The sequence below is a fragment of the Sturnus vulgaris genome, chromosome 3 (assembly GCF_052056855.1).
Source record: "Sturnus vulgaris isolate bStuVul1 chromosome 3, bStuVul1.hap1, whole genome shotgun sequence".
In the NCBI taxonomy this organism is placed as follows: domain Eukaryota; kingdom Metazoa; phylum Chordata; class Aves; order Passeriformes; family Sturnidae; genus Sturnus; species Sturnus vulgaris.
In genome coordinates this window covers 54,216,073-54,232,864 of record NC_142245.1, presented here as the reverse complement: position 1 = coordinate 54,232,864, position 16,792 = coordinate 54,216,073, and the positions used below count along the sequence as shown (strand labels likewise).

General features: G+C 41.0%; 1 protein-coding gene across 5 annotated transcripts in view; it reads left to right on the top strand.

Moving 5' to 3' along the window:
• Positions 1–16,792, top strand: part of PLAGL1 (PLAG1 like zinc finger 1) — a 44,482-nt gene that overhangs the window by 21,243 nt on the left and 6,447 nt on the right. For 2 of the 5 annotated variants that reach the window (XM_014888643.2, XM_088161669.1), the window contains 3 exons: positions 10,511–10,666; positions 11,732–11,844; positions 14,130–14,279. In XM_014888643.2, coding sequence (XP_014744129.1) covers positions 10,511–10,666; positions 11,732–11,844; positions 14,130–14,279 — 419 coding nt within the window. Of the gene's footprint in view, positions 1–5,869; positions 6,003–6,422; positions 6,549–10,072; positions 10,092–10,510; positions 10,667–11,731; positions 11,845–14,129; positions 14,280–16,792 lie in introns of those variants that run through there. The other 3 variants (XM_088161670.1, XM_088161668.1, XM_088161671.1) reach the window with 3 other exon arrangements.

Genomic DNA, 16,792 nt, shown 5'->3' with positions numbered 1-16,792 from the left:
TAATGCTAATATAAAGCTAACATTTAAGTTGGACAGGAGATATATTTGTACGTCCTTTTAGTGCTGTAATCTAGATGTGTTATGAAAATGTTGACCAGTGAGGGTTCCTGGGTACTTGTAATGGTGCAAATAGAAAGGAATCACAGTCACAGAAAGCTCAGTTGATCAGGGCTTTTTTAGTTGGTGTAATGGGGAAGAAAGTGGATGATTCATGTGTGACACGGAAGGTGGCACTTGTTCCCTGTTCCTTGAGCGATAAGACAAGGCAGAGTGTGTTATGTTTAACTTACTGGACTGGAAGGTGCTTAGGCAGATGTGAGTGGGGAGGTGTGTAGGGATGTTCTGGCAGGAGAGTTGTCCCTTTGCCTCTTCTAATAGCTTTATAAAATATGAAATTGTTTTGACTTATCAGCAATGTTAAAGTGGAAGAAGTATAAAATATTTGATTTCTAACCAACAGAGTAAAATATACCAAATACACGGTGAGATATGTAATCATACACAGCTTTAAGTAAATATGTATGTTAAATAACCAGAGTTATATAAATACATATCTGAGGAATTTTCCCCAAGATGATGCCTTTACCATCTGTTGATCTTGTTCTTTGAGCTAGGAAAGTATGAAAACAGGAACAAATTCTTTGCAACTTTGCATTGCAAGATTGCGTCTTAGATTCATGTAATAGACTACTGTTATTTGTCTGTATGTGTTTGTGACTTGCACAAATAATTTAAAGGAACTATAGATTAATCAGAAATCTATAAAAAGTGTTTGAATTTTATTTGATCTCAAACTGAGATGACTGTCAGCAGAATAAATAGAGCTTTATGGAGATACTTTATAATCTGAATCGAGAGCTCAATCTGTAGAAAAAAACTGCAATTTTTTTAAACCCGCAAATTTTTGCAACACTCATGCAATTATCTTATAATAATCTATAATCATGTACTTTGCATTTCTATGTCTTACCAGGCTGTTGTTATGCCTCAGGAAAATAGTTATTGTGAGGAAAATGTACTGTACTGCTGTCTAATTTGTTGCTGCCAATCTTATTAGCCTTTTTTAACTGGTGTGTTAAAGAAGTGCAGGTAGACAATTTCCTTATGACAGTATCAGTCAAGGCATTAGTTAATTATCATATGGTTCCCCATGAAAATATTTTTTGTAGGGAAAAAAAATGTTGGATCTTAGGAAGAAGAAAACAAATGAATGGAAGCATAGATATGATACTTGCGTATGTGAGTAGTATTTCAAAGAAATAAATTTTTGTGTCTTTTCAGCAGCAGAGCTTCCCAATGCCTATGAAGTTTTTTTAAGAAATCAGTTCATGCTTTAAAAGAGGAGAGTAATTTGACAGAGCCATAAAGACTAAGGATGAGAGTCTCCTGTCCATTTTATTCCCAGAGAGGCTGGGAATCAAGCATGCTTTTCCTGTTGGAAATGAAGCAAGGAATAACAGAAGATGTCTGTTACAAAGTGGATGCATAGTAAGAACTAAAGCTGCTCTGCTAAGCTGTTAATGACCCTTCATTTACAAAAGCCAATGCTTTTAAAAGACGACTCATTAATTTCAGTATTTTAGATTTATACTTTAGGGTTCATTGATTAAGAAAACAAGGTTTGTTTTTTTCTCGAGTGAGTGGGAATATCTGTAGGAAATTTGGATGGCTCACTCAGGAAGTTAACTTGTTTCCAGATTTATTAATAGCTTTCACTCAATGTAATATGGACTAGAGTGTTCTTTCAGGACTCCAAGGTCTCAGCCCTGACCAGTCCGAAGTGTCCATGTATTCACTTTTCCACATGGACTTCTTTCTTTCATGATGTGGCTACTTGCTCATCATGTGCACAGACTAATACCTGCAGAAGTGGGTCCTGGGGTGCAGACACTGCACTTTGATTGCCAGTAGCTGTACTTGCTTCATGTTGTTCCATGTGCTTCTAAAGACATCGGGTTCTGCAGCCACAGGATGAGTACAGTATTTCTTCACTCTGCATGCAAGGCTTCCTCTTTGCGTTCTACAGTAAACTCATATTACCTTCTCCAAAGTGTGTCTACCTGCCTGGTTCTTTCTTCCACTAAGGAGCTGGAAATATATCCCAGCTGCTAGTGTCTTTGCTGGTAAAGTTCCACAAGTCCATGTTGAAAGTCATCAGTGGAAAATGAAGGATTGATTTGGGCTGGTTTCCTTAGGAGAGGTAGCTTTTGTCACCAAGTTTTCCACCAGTCTCCTCCACACAACATCTGGACTTGGTGGCCAGTAACAACCAAGTTCAATGAAGGAGATAGAGACCCAACCTAAGGTTCCCTTTTAAGGGAATGTTGCAAGGCTTGGAAACATTTCAGCTAATCGATACTAAGGTTTAGTCATTGTAATTGCTGCACTTCCTTTATCAGAATTGAAACCCTGGTGTTGACCTACCATCAATAAAACTGCTGATGGTATTAATGGAGTTAATGTGGTGTGTGTGTGGCTATGTGCATGTGTATTTATACATATATACATTTAGGAAGATGTATTATATGGGTTTTTTTCCTGCTATTACAAATATGGGAGATTCTGGTGTCTGTGTTGAACTGCTACAGTAGTATTCACATTTTCCACTAAAACATCTGACAGTAAAATAAATCAACCGTCCTGCCAAAAATCTCTACAAGAGAAAAGTCCTTGAGATATATAAAATACTTCTGCTGTGGTGGGTAGAATCTGTGGTTTGGGAGATGCAGATTAGGGGGTCCAGCAAGTGGCCCAGGAGCCACAGGGTGCTTATGTGCAGCTTGAATATGACTCTCTTGGTGGCTGTTTCTGTGACAGGGGAATTTTAGTCTTGCCATCTGCAGTATAGAAGCAGCACAGTTTGGACAGTGCTAGGGAAGACCTATAGCAAGCAGAAGGTGTCACAGCCAAGGAGCCACAGCCTTGCACCAGGTCGGATTGCTGCTGGCTGCTGGGGAAGATGGGCACAGTGCAACAGCTCTGGCTTCCCTCTCAAGAGAGCTTGTTGCTGGGCTTTTCATAGGACCATGCTATGCTGACTCGGGTTCTTTTTCATAAAAAGTAATAGTTGTTTCTGTGAATTTGCTGTTAACCTCCTTCCCTGTTTCTGGATCTAATTTTGTATAACTGTATGCCAAGACAGTGGAGGGAAAGGGAGAGAAGGAAAAAAAAACCCTGGAAAATCCAACTGATTTTTCAATATGATTGTTTGAAATGTGCTCAGCTTTCAGCAGAGAGAGGTCTCTTTGTTTGTGCTGATTAGAAGCTATTACATGTAATAACTATGAGAGGTGACTTCACTTGAACTGTGCTTGTTTATGTATATGCGTTCTGATAACAACCAAACCTCATGTGGTGTGTTGGAAAGGTGACACGTAAGTTTTATCTCAAGAATAACCAGAAAATTATTATTTTTTAAACTAGCTTTCAATCAATAAATGAATTTTTTGACCTCAGGTCATTTTTAGATGAATGAACATACCAAGAACTTTGATAAACTAGTTGATCAGATTGCAGTGGAGTTTGCACCTACATACTTTCCCTCCTGTTTGGTTTGTTGGGGCTTTTTTGTGTTGTGGGTTTGTTGGGGCCTTTTTCTCCCTTCCTGCAGGAAAGATGTGTAAGTTACTGCCTTTTCAGGTGTTCAAACAATGAAGGTAACTTTTTTTCTGTGGAGTTTGTAAGATGCAGCAGAGCACAGGTATGCTTTTGCTGCACAGCCTTCATGGGAACATGCTGAAACTGCTGAATTCCATAGCCCAACTTGCTGCTTGGGTTTCTCTAACTTTTTTGTTCCTCAGATTTGCTAGACAGAACAGGCACGGTAGAAAGCCTCATTGGGGTTGGTGTGAGACTGACTTTTTATGGAAAGCTGTTTAAATTCCTTTGGGCTATGCCTGTTGTAGTAGCCACCAGGTGAACTTACTGTTCCCAGATGAGCTTGATTATCATCATGATGACTCCCTTTTAGGAACTAGTAATGAATCACAGTGTTTGTTACCTTGTATGTGTTTGTATAACAAATAGTTTTGTAGTTTGGAAGAATTTACATATTGGAACTTATGTCTGCCGGAAAAATGCGCACATGCTTTGTGTTAGGTTTCTTTACAGCCAGATGAGTGTTGAGCCACCCTTCTAGAGGCATTCTTCCATGAGAACAGCTGGTCAGGATCATACTGCTGTGAGAAAGGAGCAGATGATCTCCCACTGCTGAAAACCCAAGGGTGTACTCTCCTTCCAAATCATCATTCTTCTTGGGAGCAAAGACAAGCACAGGGAGGATGGAAGTGAGGTGAGAGAAGGTGTCGCAGCTAATCGGTGGCTGGGTCAGGGTGCCTGAGGGCCAGGTTCACGTGCAGTGCTGGGTTTCAGGGAATCAGCTTGACCTGCCGGTCTGACTGAATGTGTGGGGTGGGGTGGCATTAAGGCATGTTTGCTGTTCTCTTTCTCTGTTTCTGTCTCTAAATGTAGTAACTAATTTTTAAAGTTTTACATTTTAGTAGAGTGAGGTCATGTTCCCATGAATATGTCTAATGTTCAGAATGATTTCTGGGATGTTTGCAAACCACCTACCGTTCTCCTTCCCAGGGAGGGGGCCCCAAGAGCAGTAGGCATTTACGTGCGGGGTGCGACTAATGGCTGAGCAGGACCAGGACTCCTCCTCACCCTTCACCTGTGTCTCAGAAGCTCCCATCCTGTCACCAGAAAGCCTGGGCATGGTAAAAGCACAAGGCCTTGGTAAGGGGCCAGTATTGCCCCAGCAGTACATCCACAGTTGCTGTGCTGGTGCCGCCAGGTAGAGACTGCAAAGCTTTGGGGTTTCTGTGTGTCAAAGACATCAGAACTCTCTACTTGAAATCTCAAGCTTCCCTCTCAAGCACACAGGAGTAAATCTGCTTTTTTTTTTTCCTTTTCTCCTTCCTTGTGAGGGTGGTGTTAGTTTGGGGGCAGGGTTATGGAAAACACCTCACCTGCTTCCCAAATAATACAGTGTCATGCACAGAAGTGCAAGTTTTCAGTCTTTATCCAGGTGAATGATTATGATTGCAAAGTCAGCCTGTAGTGGAGTTTCTTGATTTATTTATTTTTACTTTTTTTCCATGCAGAGCTGAGCAGTTGTACATCTCTGCTAATACAAAGTTTTGGTGTGTAGAAAAGACATGAAAAGGAGACATTGAAGAAATGTTCCCCTATTTTGTTGCTGGACTAGGGATCAGTTTTTACAGCTAACAAGTAAAGATCAATCTGTAGACAATTTAGCATAACAAAATATCAGAAGTTAATGGGATTTGAATAAATTATTCTGAATTCTGGTAATTATAACAAGGTCTGTTTTACTTCAGTATAAAGAGAATCAGTTATTTATCAGTTAAAAGCTTAATTTTTCGCATCAAACTTGGGATTATAAGGCTTCTTTCAGAAACTTTTTTACAGAGAAAATATGTCAGTGGCCCACAATAATGGGAAAATAACTTGTGATTAACTCTTTGCTAATTGAGTACTTCGAACGTTTTGCCAAATAAATTGTAGAACAAGGATTTCAAGCTTTTCCAGCACAGAGTGCTGTAGAACAAACCACAGGCTGGAAACCCTCATGCACCTTTGGCTAAGAGAACAAGACTGGCATGTGCAATGTACCTCAGACAGAAAATATCCAGAAGGTATTTTTGCAGTGTTCCTCTCTGTGAAAGCTGAACAAGGCTAACGGAGTGCTACAGTTTTACTCCGGAATAAATTACTGTTGTTTGCTATGCAAATCTTATGATTGTAATTAGGCTAGGATTTGGACTGCTGTGTACACTGATCTTTGTTCCCTCTGCGCATGGGAGCTAATTCTAATGCTGCAAAACAGCAGAGCAAATGCCAAGGTCTGCTCAGCCTCTGATCATTTCTCACAGAGTGCATTTGCTCCAAGTGGACAATTGAAAAGGAATGATTTACCTCTGCCTTCACAGGGGACATAATTGCACCGCAGGCATCTTGTGGGCCACTGAAACGCTCAGGTACTGTAAAGTCTTGCTTGAAAGCAGGGGTTGGAGAAAACGCAGGGAGGAGGTCCTGATAGGCATCTAGTTTTTAGCAAACTGGTTTTAAAAAGTGATGTTCGGCTGCTGATTGGTTAAGGATCTGGTGGCATGTGTGAGCTATCACGACAGTGATTGCAGTTCCTAGTATGGCTATGTATAGCTCCCGTTATCTGTGCAGCAGGGCTCTGTGTAACCGCAGCCCGTGGCTCCTTGCCCGCACTAATGAGCTGTCCCCGAGGCCGGGCTTGTGCCTGGGGGGGTGGCACAGTGCTCCAACCGTGCTGCTGTTTTGGAAACCAGTTTGTTGACTGTGCTCAAGTCCAGCTTGCCCAAGCTGCCGTGCCAGCTTGGCTACCGTTGGCTGTGGGAGCTCGTCCCAGTGCAGCGTGGCTGCCCCAGAGCTGTCTGGAGGACGAGGCAGGCTGGCAGCTGAGGCTGCCAGGCTGTATGGGCTGCAGCAAAGGAGAACTGTCACCTAGACCTGGACTGGGGCGAAGCACCAGCATGGTGAGGACAGTACAGGTGAGCCACACTCACAGCCCATTCTCCTCCCTGGGAACACAGCTACCAGTGTCCAGTCAGCTCATGTGGTGGGAGTGCATCCTGCGGGCAGCGGGTCTCGATTTTATGATAACCCAAAGAGCAGGGAAAAGCCAGGGTTGGTTGCTGCCAACCATGGCTCCCAATATGTGAGAGAAAGGGGAGCAGAGGCATTCAGGTGCAGGGTACCAGCTGGGGGTGTCGGGGAGATGCACTCCTCTCTTAGCGGTGGCTGGCAGGGGTGAGCACCTCGTCCTTGCGGTTAAGGTGGTGGCTGCACATCCACAGCCTGGTCAGAGCCTGCACCTGCACCAGGGCTGGGCTCTTCGGTACAACTGCCACCCCGCTGCTACAGGAAGGTCCAGCAAAATAAAAATCTTAACAGCTACAAGATCTATTAGCTTGTGCAGTTTTGTCTCCAGATAGAGAAAAAGGCATTATTTGGAATTTTTTCAGAATCATTGTGAGGACAGATGAAGAATGAAGAAGTACCCTCTAGGGGACAATATAGCATTGTTTTTCTAAGGATATAGTGAATGACACAATCTGGTTTTTAACAGCTTGTAACTCCTGTAAATCTTGTTTATTTCTTTTTGTTGCCTACTCATCTAAATCACAACAAAGCAGAGGAATGGTGGCAGTTTTACTTTTTCTTGCATGCTTGCACATGACCTCGAATCCATTAATTTTGTTTGTGTAAATACCATTTAAGGGAGCAAGGAAACTGAAGAAGTGTTGAGGTACTAATGTGCCTAGCAAAAAGCAGAAGAATCTTCTTTGCAGAAAGTGATTTTTCTGACCAAGTGTTTTTGATTTCTAGTGCTAATACGACAAAGTGTGTGTTCTTTCCATAGCTGGATGTGCCCTATTTCAGAACAGGTTAGAGTGTGTTCTGAAGCTGTTGTTGAAAAAATATATTTTACTTAATTAGCCAAGTTAAAAAGGGGTATAAAATCTGTGTGAGCTTTATAAACTCTGTGCTGTGGCTCTATGTACATTCCTTTGCTAATGGCATCTGTAATTTAGCATTGTAACACAGAGGATCATGACTTGGCCTGTAATTATCTCTGAAGAAGAATGTGAACTAGACAGTTTTGCACTCTTAGTTTTGGGGAGAGAAATTACAAAGATCTCAGTTTCCTTCAGTAGCCCCTAAAGTTATTCTATTTGCAGTGCTCCAATCCTATTTTTTCTGGTACACCTGGCAATTTTTAGAATGCAATAAATTTTCAGTCAGGGTACTAACATGTTGGTGTGGGGTCAGAAATACTGTATAGTAATATAATACCAGTATGCCGGTATTAAATAACTTAAATCATTATAGTTATCTTCATGACCCATATAATGAAACATAGAAAGCCTTAGAACAAACGTTGGACAGCTCTAGATGTTTCACAGAATTGCAGAATATTCTGAGTTGGAAGGGACCCACAAGTGTGATCAAGCCACACTCCTCAGTGTACAGGGACTGAACCCACAACCTTGGTGTTGTTAGCACCATCTCTAACCCACTGAGCTGATCTCATATTTCAAGGTGTTGGGCAGCTATGCCAGGTCAGAATCCCAGGGCATGCTAGCAAGGTGCTTAATAGCACTTCCAGCTCTGCAGGGAATTTTGTTCAGGGCTAGCTGATGTCTTTGTGCTGCTGCTGAGCTGTGCTGTCTAGGGTGTTGTCTGTGGGGCTGCTCCGCTTGGAGGCCCTTGCTCAACACCCGGTTGGATGCAAAGCAGTTCCTGATTTTAGAGGAGAGCCTCCCTACTACCCATGTGTGAATCATTTCAGACCTATGTCTTGGATCTAGAGGGCCAAGGGGGGTTAGCTAATGGAGCTCTACTGCAGAATTTGGAGGCTGATTCAAGGAATACCCTTTGCCCCTGCTTTCCCTTTCCAACCTTCCTGTGAGCTGCCCACCCTGGAGCCTTGGAGGTGGGCACTGCCCCGGGGCAGCTGGAAGGTTTGCTCAGGAGTTTGCTAGTGATGAATCACAGAGGTATGGCATGGATTGATAAGGTCGTGTACTTTGTGATTAGACACATCCTTCCTCTAACAGCGGTTCTTTGTCTCCATTTTGCTTGTGGTAATGTGTTTCGGCCCGTTTGCATACAACGACTCTCCAAGCAGGAGCTGTTTGACTTGAGACAAAGTCACTATTATTCCAAGCAAGTTCATGAAGCCCTCATAATTTTGTTGCCCTCAGAAGGGTGAATTTATTTAAAAGCCAATTAAGTTAAATCACCAAGGGAAATATTTTTATTTTCTTGCAGCCTAGCTGTAAAGGACTTTTGGGTACATAAACAAGTGTATAACAAGAAAAATCTGCCTGGCAGCTATATTGTTGGGTTTTTTGTAAATTTTAAGTGATGGCTGTAGAGGGGCATGCTCTTTATCTGTAGCACTAGCAAAAATAAGTTATCTTTTTCAGCTATTCGCAGTGCAGATATACAGCCTGGGAGCCATGGCAAAAGAAAACTTCCATGGCCCACAAATTATTGAAAAATACTGACTGCTGTAGGGCCTGCAACCTGACGAACACACAAGTCTATCTCCTCAGCTGGAGTTGATGGGGAGCCCAAAGAACTCGGTAGGAATACTTCAGGCTTATCTGGGGAGATTTTTGACTAGACTCTCAAGGTGCATGATTTAGTCAAGTGCCTGCTTGTCTTCACAAACATAAACCTTTGAATGGTACCCTGAACATGACATTTATAGTGCTGTAGTGCTTTTTCAAAGACTATCTCTGTTGTCTCCCCAGGCAATGTCTCCTGAGCCCTTTATGCCCCTTGGTTATGAGTCCCTGTCTGTTATGAAGCCTTACTTCTCTGTCTGCCCCAGTCTCTGCTGCAGTGCTCCCTTGGACTCTCTTGGCTGTTCTGGCTCCCCTCCTCTGCTCTGTATTGTCACTTACTGAATAGACTTGCTCAGTAGAGTTTTCAGAAGGAAAACAAAACGAAGTAGTCATGGATGACCAATATCTTTTCTTTTTAACTTGGTCGTAAAGCATTGTTGGCTCACTGGTTTGGTTTCTACTGTCTATAAAAAGGTTTTGTGCAAGAAGTCCCCTTTTTCCCATCGCCCTGTGTGACACCAGTGCTGAGATGACCTTCTGCTGGAAAGTCTCATTGCTCAGTTTTGTCACTGCTCTGTATGAGTTTCCCTGGCAACCAGTTTGAGCTGCACTGAACCAAAAATATCTCACTGTGCTGGGGGAAAGTCAGTTTGCAGACATGTATTTCTCTTTAATGAGTTCTCTGGATGGTTTGTGTGTTCAGCCTGCAGATGTCATTATTGGGAACCAACAGCTGGGAGATGCTGTTTGCCCCTTTTCCTTACTTGCACAGGCAGAGTGGCCTATGAGGAGGCTGCCCCTGCATGATTGTCAACTGGGCTGTGGCTGTAGGACCCATCATACTCATTTCTCATGGTATCCTGAGAGTCTTGTCTTCTACTGAGAGTGGTCTGTGCAGCAGACACAAAGTCTTCATTGGATCTCTGCAAATTTCTGTATTTAATAATAACAGAATGGGTAAGGTTGGAAGGGACCAACCTTACCTAGGCTATTGCTAAAAACTTTGTCCATATTTCTGTATAAATATATGCATCTTACTTTATAGCTGGGCATGCAGTGAAGTCCAGTTTTGCTCCCATCCTAGTCTTTAAAGGCACAGTTTGTGACACCTCTGGATGAGCATATATGTAACTCTTTGGAGGTGAAGACCCACCATTTTACTCAGGAGAGAATGCACAAACTGGAGGTGTTATTTCAAGCCTTCCTCGTTTAGTTTTGACTTGCAGATAATCTTATCACTACCTAATGTAGAACACTGATGTGAAGAAAAGCATTGGTAACTCCAGATGTGTTCTCAAGATGACAAAATTAGAAAAGACTAAATTGGAAACCAGGATTTCATTTTTAGTAACAGGTTCCCTTTTCTGGATTTGTAGGGTGTGAGGATTGCGGTAAAAGCCTTATAGGAGAATGCAAACTCCACGGACCACTCATCAGGGCTAAAGATAGGGTTATTCCCAGCCGAGCCCGTCTCACCCTGCCTCACTACCTCACTTTGCGAGTGTTGGAGCTGAGAGCTGGAAACCAACAGAGTAAGTATTTTAGCTCTTTTTCCCACATTTGAGAAAGAGGAGGCAAAAACACTGGCCTGTTCTCATGAGTAACTCAAGGCATAATCATGGGGCATTAGCATTATGGAGACTGTTTTCAGCTGAGCACAGCTAAAGCTCACAGTCAGCTACTGTTTTTTATGACTGATTTCTGGTAACGGATGCATAAACTGATGGCAGGACATTAGCCAGAGCTGGTGTGACATTTAGCTGTGAGCAACCACTTAGCTCTGTTCAGTCAATCCAAGTTTAATGAATGTTGAATTTGTATCTAATAATAACAGCCATGCACTACTATTTTTTTTTTCACTTTTCCCCAAGCACGCAAAACAGGAAAGAGTATTCAATGAAAGGTCAGAAACAAAATGGTAAATGACATCCCTTATCCACCCCCTGCAAACTCAATAGATCACAGTGGGGTAATTTACCTTTTGCAGCATTTTTAGTTTACATTATAGGAAGACTGTTGCTTCCTTCTAAAAGCAAAGCAATTTGAATTCCCAAACATGAACAAAGGAATTATGTTCTTTGTGTGCAAATTTTCCACAGCTACCTGTGTAAAATTAGTCCTGCCTAGACTCTTCTTCAGAAAGAGAATGACAGGATGCCTACACTGTCACTCCATTGATCTGGCGGTGGAATAACTGGAATGATTAAGAAGGCTAATACTGTGTTTTTATAGATTCTCTCCCCTCTTATTGGGAGAGAGCAACCTCCCAAATTATGCCAAAAAGCAGAGGACTATGATAACAGCAGTTTGTAGATTGAGGAGTATCAACATGTTTGTATTGCATACTCAGTTTAATATCCTGTCATAGATTTTTGGTAATTCATTATTTGATGTAGTTCCCATTTAAAAAATCAGTACCTATTTACATCCTTTTTAGTTTCTTCACCTTAGAATTATTTACTGAGTTTATTTGTCTAGAAAAAGAATCCATGTGTTCTGCACTATTTTGTTTATCTCCATTTTCACAGCTGTAAGCATAGAAGAAATAGTTCGTGATGTCTGTACTAATATTAGACTGCTCTTTGTTTTGTTCACAGTCCTTGGTGTATTTGCAAAGAAAGTAATACAGAAGAGAACACAATTTGGCCCTTATGTTGGTCAATTGTCTACAAAACTGACCTGTTATGATGAGAGCAGGCTAGTCCTGCAGGTAAAAACCCACTTCCTTTCTATGAAGTGCATGTGTGTTTTTAGCAGCTCATACTTATTTAAGTATTTTAATCAGTCAATTTGCCATCTGATGTAGTTCATTAATTGTACTTTTGATGTGTGTGAGTGTAAATCACTTAAATTATTAGACAGTACAGCATAACCTGAAGTACCCAAATGTTCCTGTATACAATGTTTTCTAGAAGTTTGCTTTCCTGCTTTCTAGTTTTACCATTTCTAGGGTGTGTTAGGCCTATCAGTCTAATAGCTTTTGATAAGCTTTTCGGAGAGCGTAGCTACTGAAGTTTCTTCCCAGATAACACAAAAAGATTTGTGCTTTACACCATACCACTGGGAGGTTTGAGTTTGTGCACTGAGTTAGAGTGACAGAATTATGCACTCAGGCACGAGCTTAGTAGGGAGAAACAGTGGAAGGATAGGGAAACACTTCTTAATTAATTTTAAATTTTATTGTTATTAATTAATAATAATTGTTAATTTATATGTAGGCTTAGACACACAGTGCACTACCTCAGTTTATTTATTCAGATTGTTATTTAGAGCTGGTACGTTCTGTTGCTGCACACGTAAGTACTGACTGTTTCACCTGGACCATGGCACTATTATTTGTACTTTTTCCAGCAAAAATTGTGGCCTCTGAGGACTAGCCCAGCTGAAACAAATCTACGTGGATATCCTTTCCCACAGGAATTCCTTGGGAGTGAGAGTTGATTAGTTGGCTAGGACAATCCTCTGGGCCCTAGTCTTTGCGTTTTGCTGTTAGGGTCATGGCTGAGCACAGCTCTGTGTCATATGAGAGTCCATGGCCAAGCCACAGCCTCTGTGAGGACTTCCCAACAGGTCATGGTTCTTCCAGAGTTTGCATTTCGTATCAAGTCCTCTCACCCCCAAATAGAGAGACACCAACAGCAGCTGTCCTGTGACACACTCTGTGTCTTCATTTGAGCTTCCTCCAGAAGCCTGGGACTGGAAAGCACCATGTTGTGAGGAAATACTTCTGAACTTTAGTTAGAGAGCTTCAAAGTAGTAATAGCTTCAGTAGTTGCTGTGAACTTGATTTGGACATGGAAATCATGGGAATTATCTGCCAGGAAAAATAACACTGTCCATCTATGGAATTTTCATGGCATGTGGACGCCAGAAAAGCTTTATTCTTCTCTATAACTCAATATCTTCAGTCTTTTGATTAGACACTATTAAAAATGCAGAAAATGTGCTTCTCTAACAATGGATGGATGAGCTAAGCACCCAGTTCCTTCCTCTTCACCAAGCCATTGTAAACCACACCCTATCCTCTATCAGTCAGCACCATTTGCTTAAAAGTATACAGTGATAAGCACAGCTCTGGCTGATGAATGGACTGTTTCTTCAGAAGAGGAGATTAGAGTCCCAGATTTCCTACATGACAGCAGTAGCTGCCTTGACTTCTCTGTAGCATGAGTATGTGACCAAACTTGTCCAACAGGCAGGTGCTTTCATCGGAAACATGACGAAGTTAGATAAAATAGTTCCCAGAAGCAATAAAAATGCAACTTTTTTTTTGCAGTTACTTGCTCAGTTACATGGTTAGTAGAACAAATACAAGCTATGCTGACATCAGGTGTGCAGTTTTGTCTGTCCATATTTGAGACACTATCGCAGAAAAGCAGCTGTTTTGTTTGAGGTTGGTAGTTTTTGCCTCATAGGGGCATTCTCTTGGAGGAGAATCTAGGAAGAGTGAAGTAAAGGAAAAAGAAAAAGATCTTTCTGGTACAATTGTTCATTTGTATTTACTTTTGCATTGTTAAGGGGAAAAAGAGAAGACTGTTAAAATGCCATTATGTTGTATGCTACCTCTCTGGACTTACTAACACAAGCTATACAATTGTTCCATGCAAAATGTAGCAGCACTGAAGCTTGAGATTATCGAGTGCTCAGGAAGTAGATAAAGGCACAAAGCTTATCTTTCTACCTGCCTACACTTAGTTCTTATAATATTATCTTTATAGAACATAAAAATGATGAACTATAAATGGGAAATACATACAAAGGCCTACAGTTATTTTAGTAGCGGGGTGTTCAGCAGGTATTTGGTCTTCCCTTTCTTTTGCACTCAGTGTTCATTAAGAGTGATCTATTTCAAAACAACCATGATTTCAAGGGACATATGACCAAGACAAAGTAGATAACTGATAGCTGTGATTGCAAATTAAAGAAAACTAATGTGCCTCTATACAGGACTTGGTTTTATCATATTCGTCCTCCTGTTCTCCTCCTTTGTTTCAGGTATTGAAAGATGGAGGGAAGTACTTTCTGGACACTCCCAATGAGGACTGTGGAAACTGGATGATGTTTGTTCGGCTAGCCCGGAACCAAGAAGAACAGACCCTTGTGGCTTATCAGCACTGTGGAGAAGTCTACTTCACAACAGTTAAGGTACTTAAACCTACATTGCTTCACCTGTCATCCAAAAGGAAATTTATAGACAAAGGTTCTGAAAGACTAACTCTTTTACAATGAAAGATTGATTATATTCTGCCAACTGGATCATTACATACATACCACCTTTAATGTCATTTAATCCATACTAAAGCAAGCAGTGTTACAGAGTTTGTCAGGAAAAGGTGGTGTGTACTTGCTGTTGTGGGTAGTGAAGAAACTGAGCTGAGGGAACATAAAAATCATTCACAATGACAGTGTTTAAACTGAATGCTCTTTAATCCCACGTAGTTATATGGTGAGATTATTTGACAATATTACATTCAACAATATTTCATTCTGGAAATAAGAAACAAATTCGTTTCTTTTATTACATTTCTGGACGCATGTTGTTTTTGAGCACATTGCCCTGTGCTCAGGAACAGGGTGTTAAGTGAATCTTTATGTGCAATTTCCCATGCTCATTAAATCTGAAGACTTAACTGAAAAACCTAGAATACTGCAATGTTGCCATGAAATGCTCAATTTATGTTAGAGATTCTGGACTGCATCTTTGTCTGAAGAGAGAGAACAAGGTACTCTGTGTTTATAAATGAAACGAGAACATACATAGAAATTGGGTTTTACTGTTTTGGCCATTTTCTTAGGCAGAGTTGATTTTAATCAGAAATAAATCTTTTGCACACTTTGGAAACAGAAATCTATCTGTTGATCATAATGCTTGTGTATCATTGTGAGCAACATTAAAATTAAAAAAAAAACTTGTGAAAAGTAGTTACCATGAATTAAAATCCAGCATTTCAGTTTCATATCCAAGATTGGCACGTACTTCTGTGGCATAGTAGTAGTTAGAGTTTTTCCTACATTTTTGTTTCTCCCCCAGCACAGTGAAAAAAATATTTACGGTATAGTGGTGATGAGAGAATAACATTTCATACCCTCTAAGTCTTTTATAGTTTATGAGTTTGGGATTAATATCAACATAATTATTAAGAAAAAAAAGAAAAATGTGAAATAGTATATGCTACTCTGAGAGAGACATATTTAGGCAGGTTTTGAGGTGCTCATGCAGTCCGTATCATTTGAGACTTCAACTTGATTTGAAATGCATGATATGCTTATAAAATTGACAGGATTACTAATACTATATTTGGGAAGCATGAACTTTTCCAAGACGTAGTTGTTATAAACTGGTACCTTAAAATTTCCAGTATAATTTAAATTCTATTGAACCAGCTCTCTGTTGACTTCAGCAGAACTCTGCACATTGGCATTAATGAAGAGTTCCATCCTGTACACTGACACAAAGTGTGTCCTAGGATGAGGACCAGTCTTGGAACCTTTGCTGTGCTGTGTGTCCTAGGACATTACTTGGCCTTTATTTTTCTGAAGTCCCAGTATCATTCGGGGTACTGTGGCATCCTTCAGGTTTTGTCCTGGTCGATGAATGCAATGGCCTTGTGCTAAAGTTAGGCACACCCTGCTGGTCATGCTGTGGGGCTGGCTTAGGGCTGATTCTGAAGATACTTTCTCAAGACATTTTTAGTGAACTGTATTAAGGTGGGAGTAGGATTGGCGCCTTTCTCCACTATTTTTACAAAGAAATGGGGTTTCAGTGACATGAAACTACAGCTACTAAAGCAGACGTGTAAGAGGCATCCTGACACCACCGTTAGCTTACTTTCTGACCTGATGTCTGCAATCCTTAGATATAAGTGCTTTAAAAGGTATAGAATTGTGAGGAAATAAAAATCATCCGTGGTTGCAGTTGGTCTCATTCCAGGAGAGTTTCATGTGTACACTGCAGTTCTCTTATTGTCACTGGTGGCACAGAGGAAAAGACAACTTGTAGTGGATTTGGATACTGATATTTAATTTAAGTTTTATTGAGATTAGAGCTTTTGAATTACTTTACTGTTTCACACACTGATGCACTTGCTCTTTCCCCAAAGTCACATTGACCAGGTCTCAGCTTCCCATGAAGGAGATGGCTGCTAGTCTAGGAATGCTGGGCAGAAAGTTGTGACAGTGTCACTCTGTGCAGTTTTTTGTGAGTACCAGTCTCGCATATCACAGGCCAAGGTCCCAAGACATCCTTAAACATTTGCATCACAATGCATGATGAGCCTCCGAGTTAATGGCTCTGCCTCATGTTCTTAATTGACTGGAGAATTCAGGACAGACCATTTCTGTTTACGCCAGGTGTTATCAAAATGTACACCCAACCCATACTGGTTGTAGTTAGCAGGCAGGCTTGTGCTTGGGAGTTCAAATTCAGTTTTCAGCATTAAACCCACAATTAACCCCTCACTTGTCTGCATTCACAATCTACATTGTCTTTTCCCTACTATGCTTATCCCAGATCAATATTACAAAATAAGTGGATTTTATGATGTCACATTTTCTGGAATATAACTCAGCTGCTCTCTTTCCAGGCTAATTTGTTTTGTTTTTCTTTTTGGTGGCATGAGTTTATCTTAGTTAAAATAAAACTACAAGTACAGTGCAGT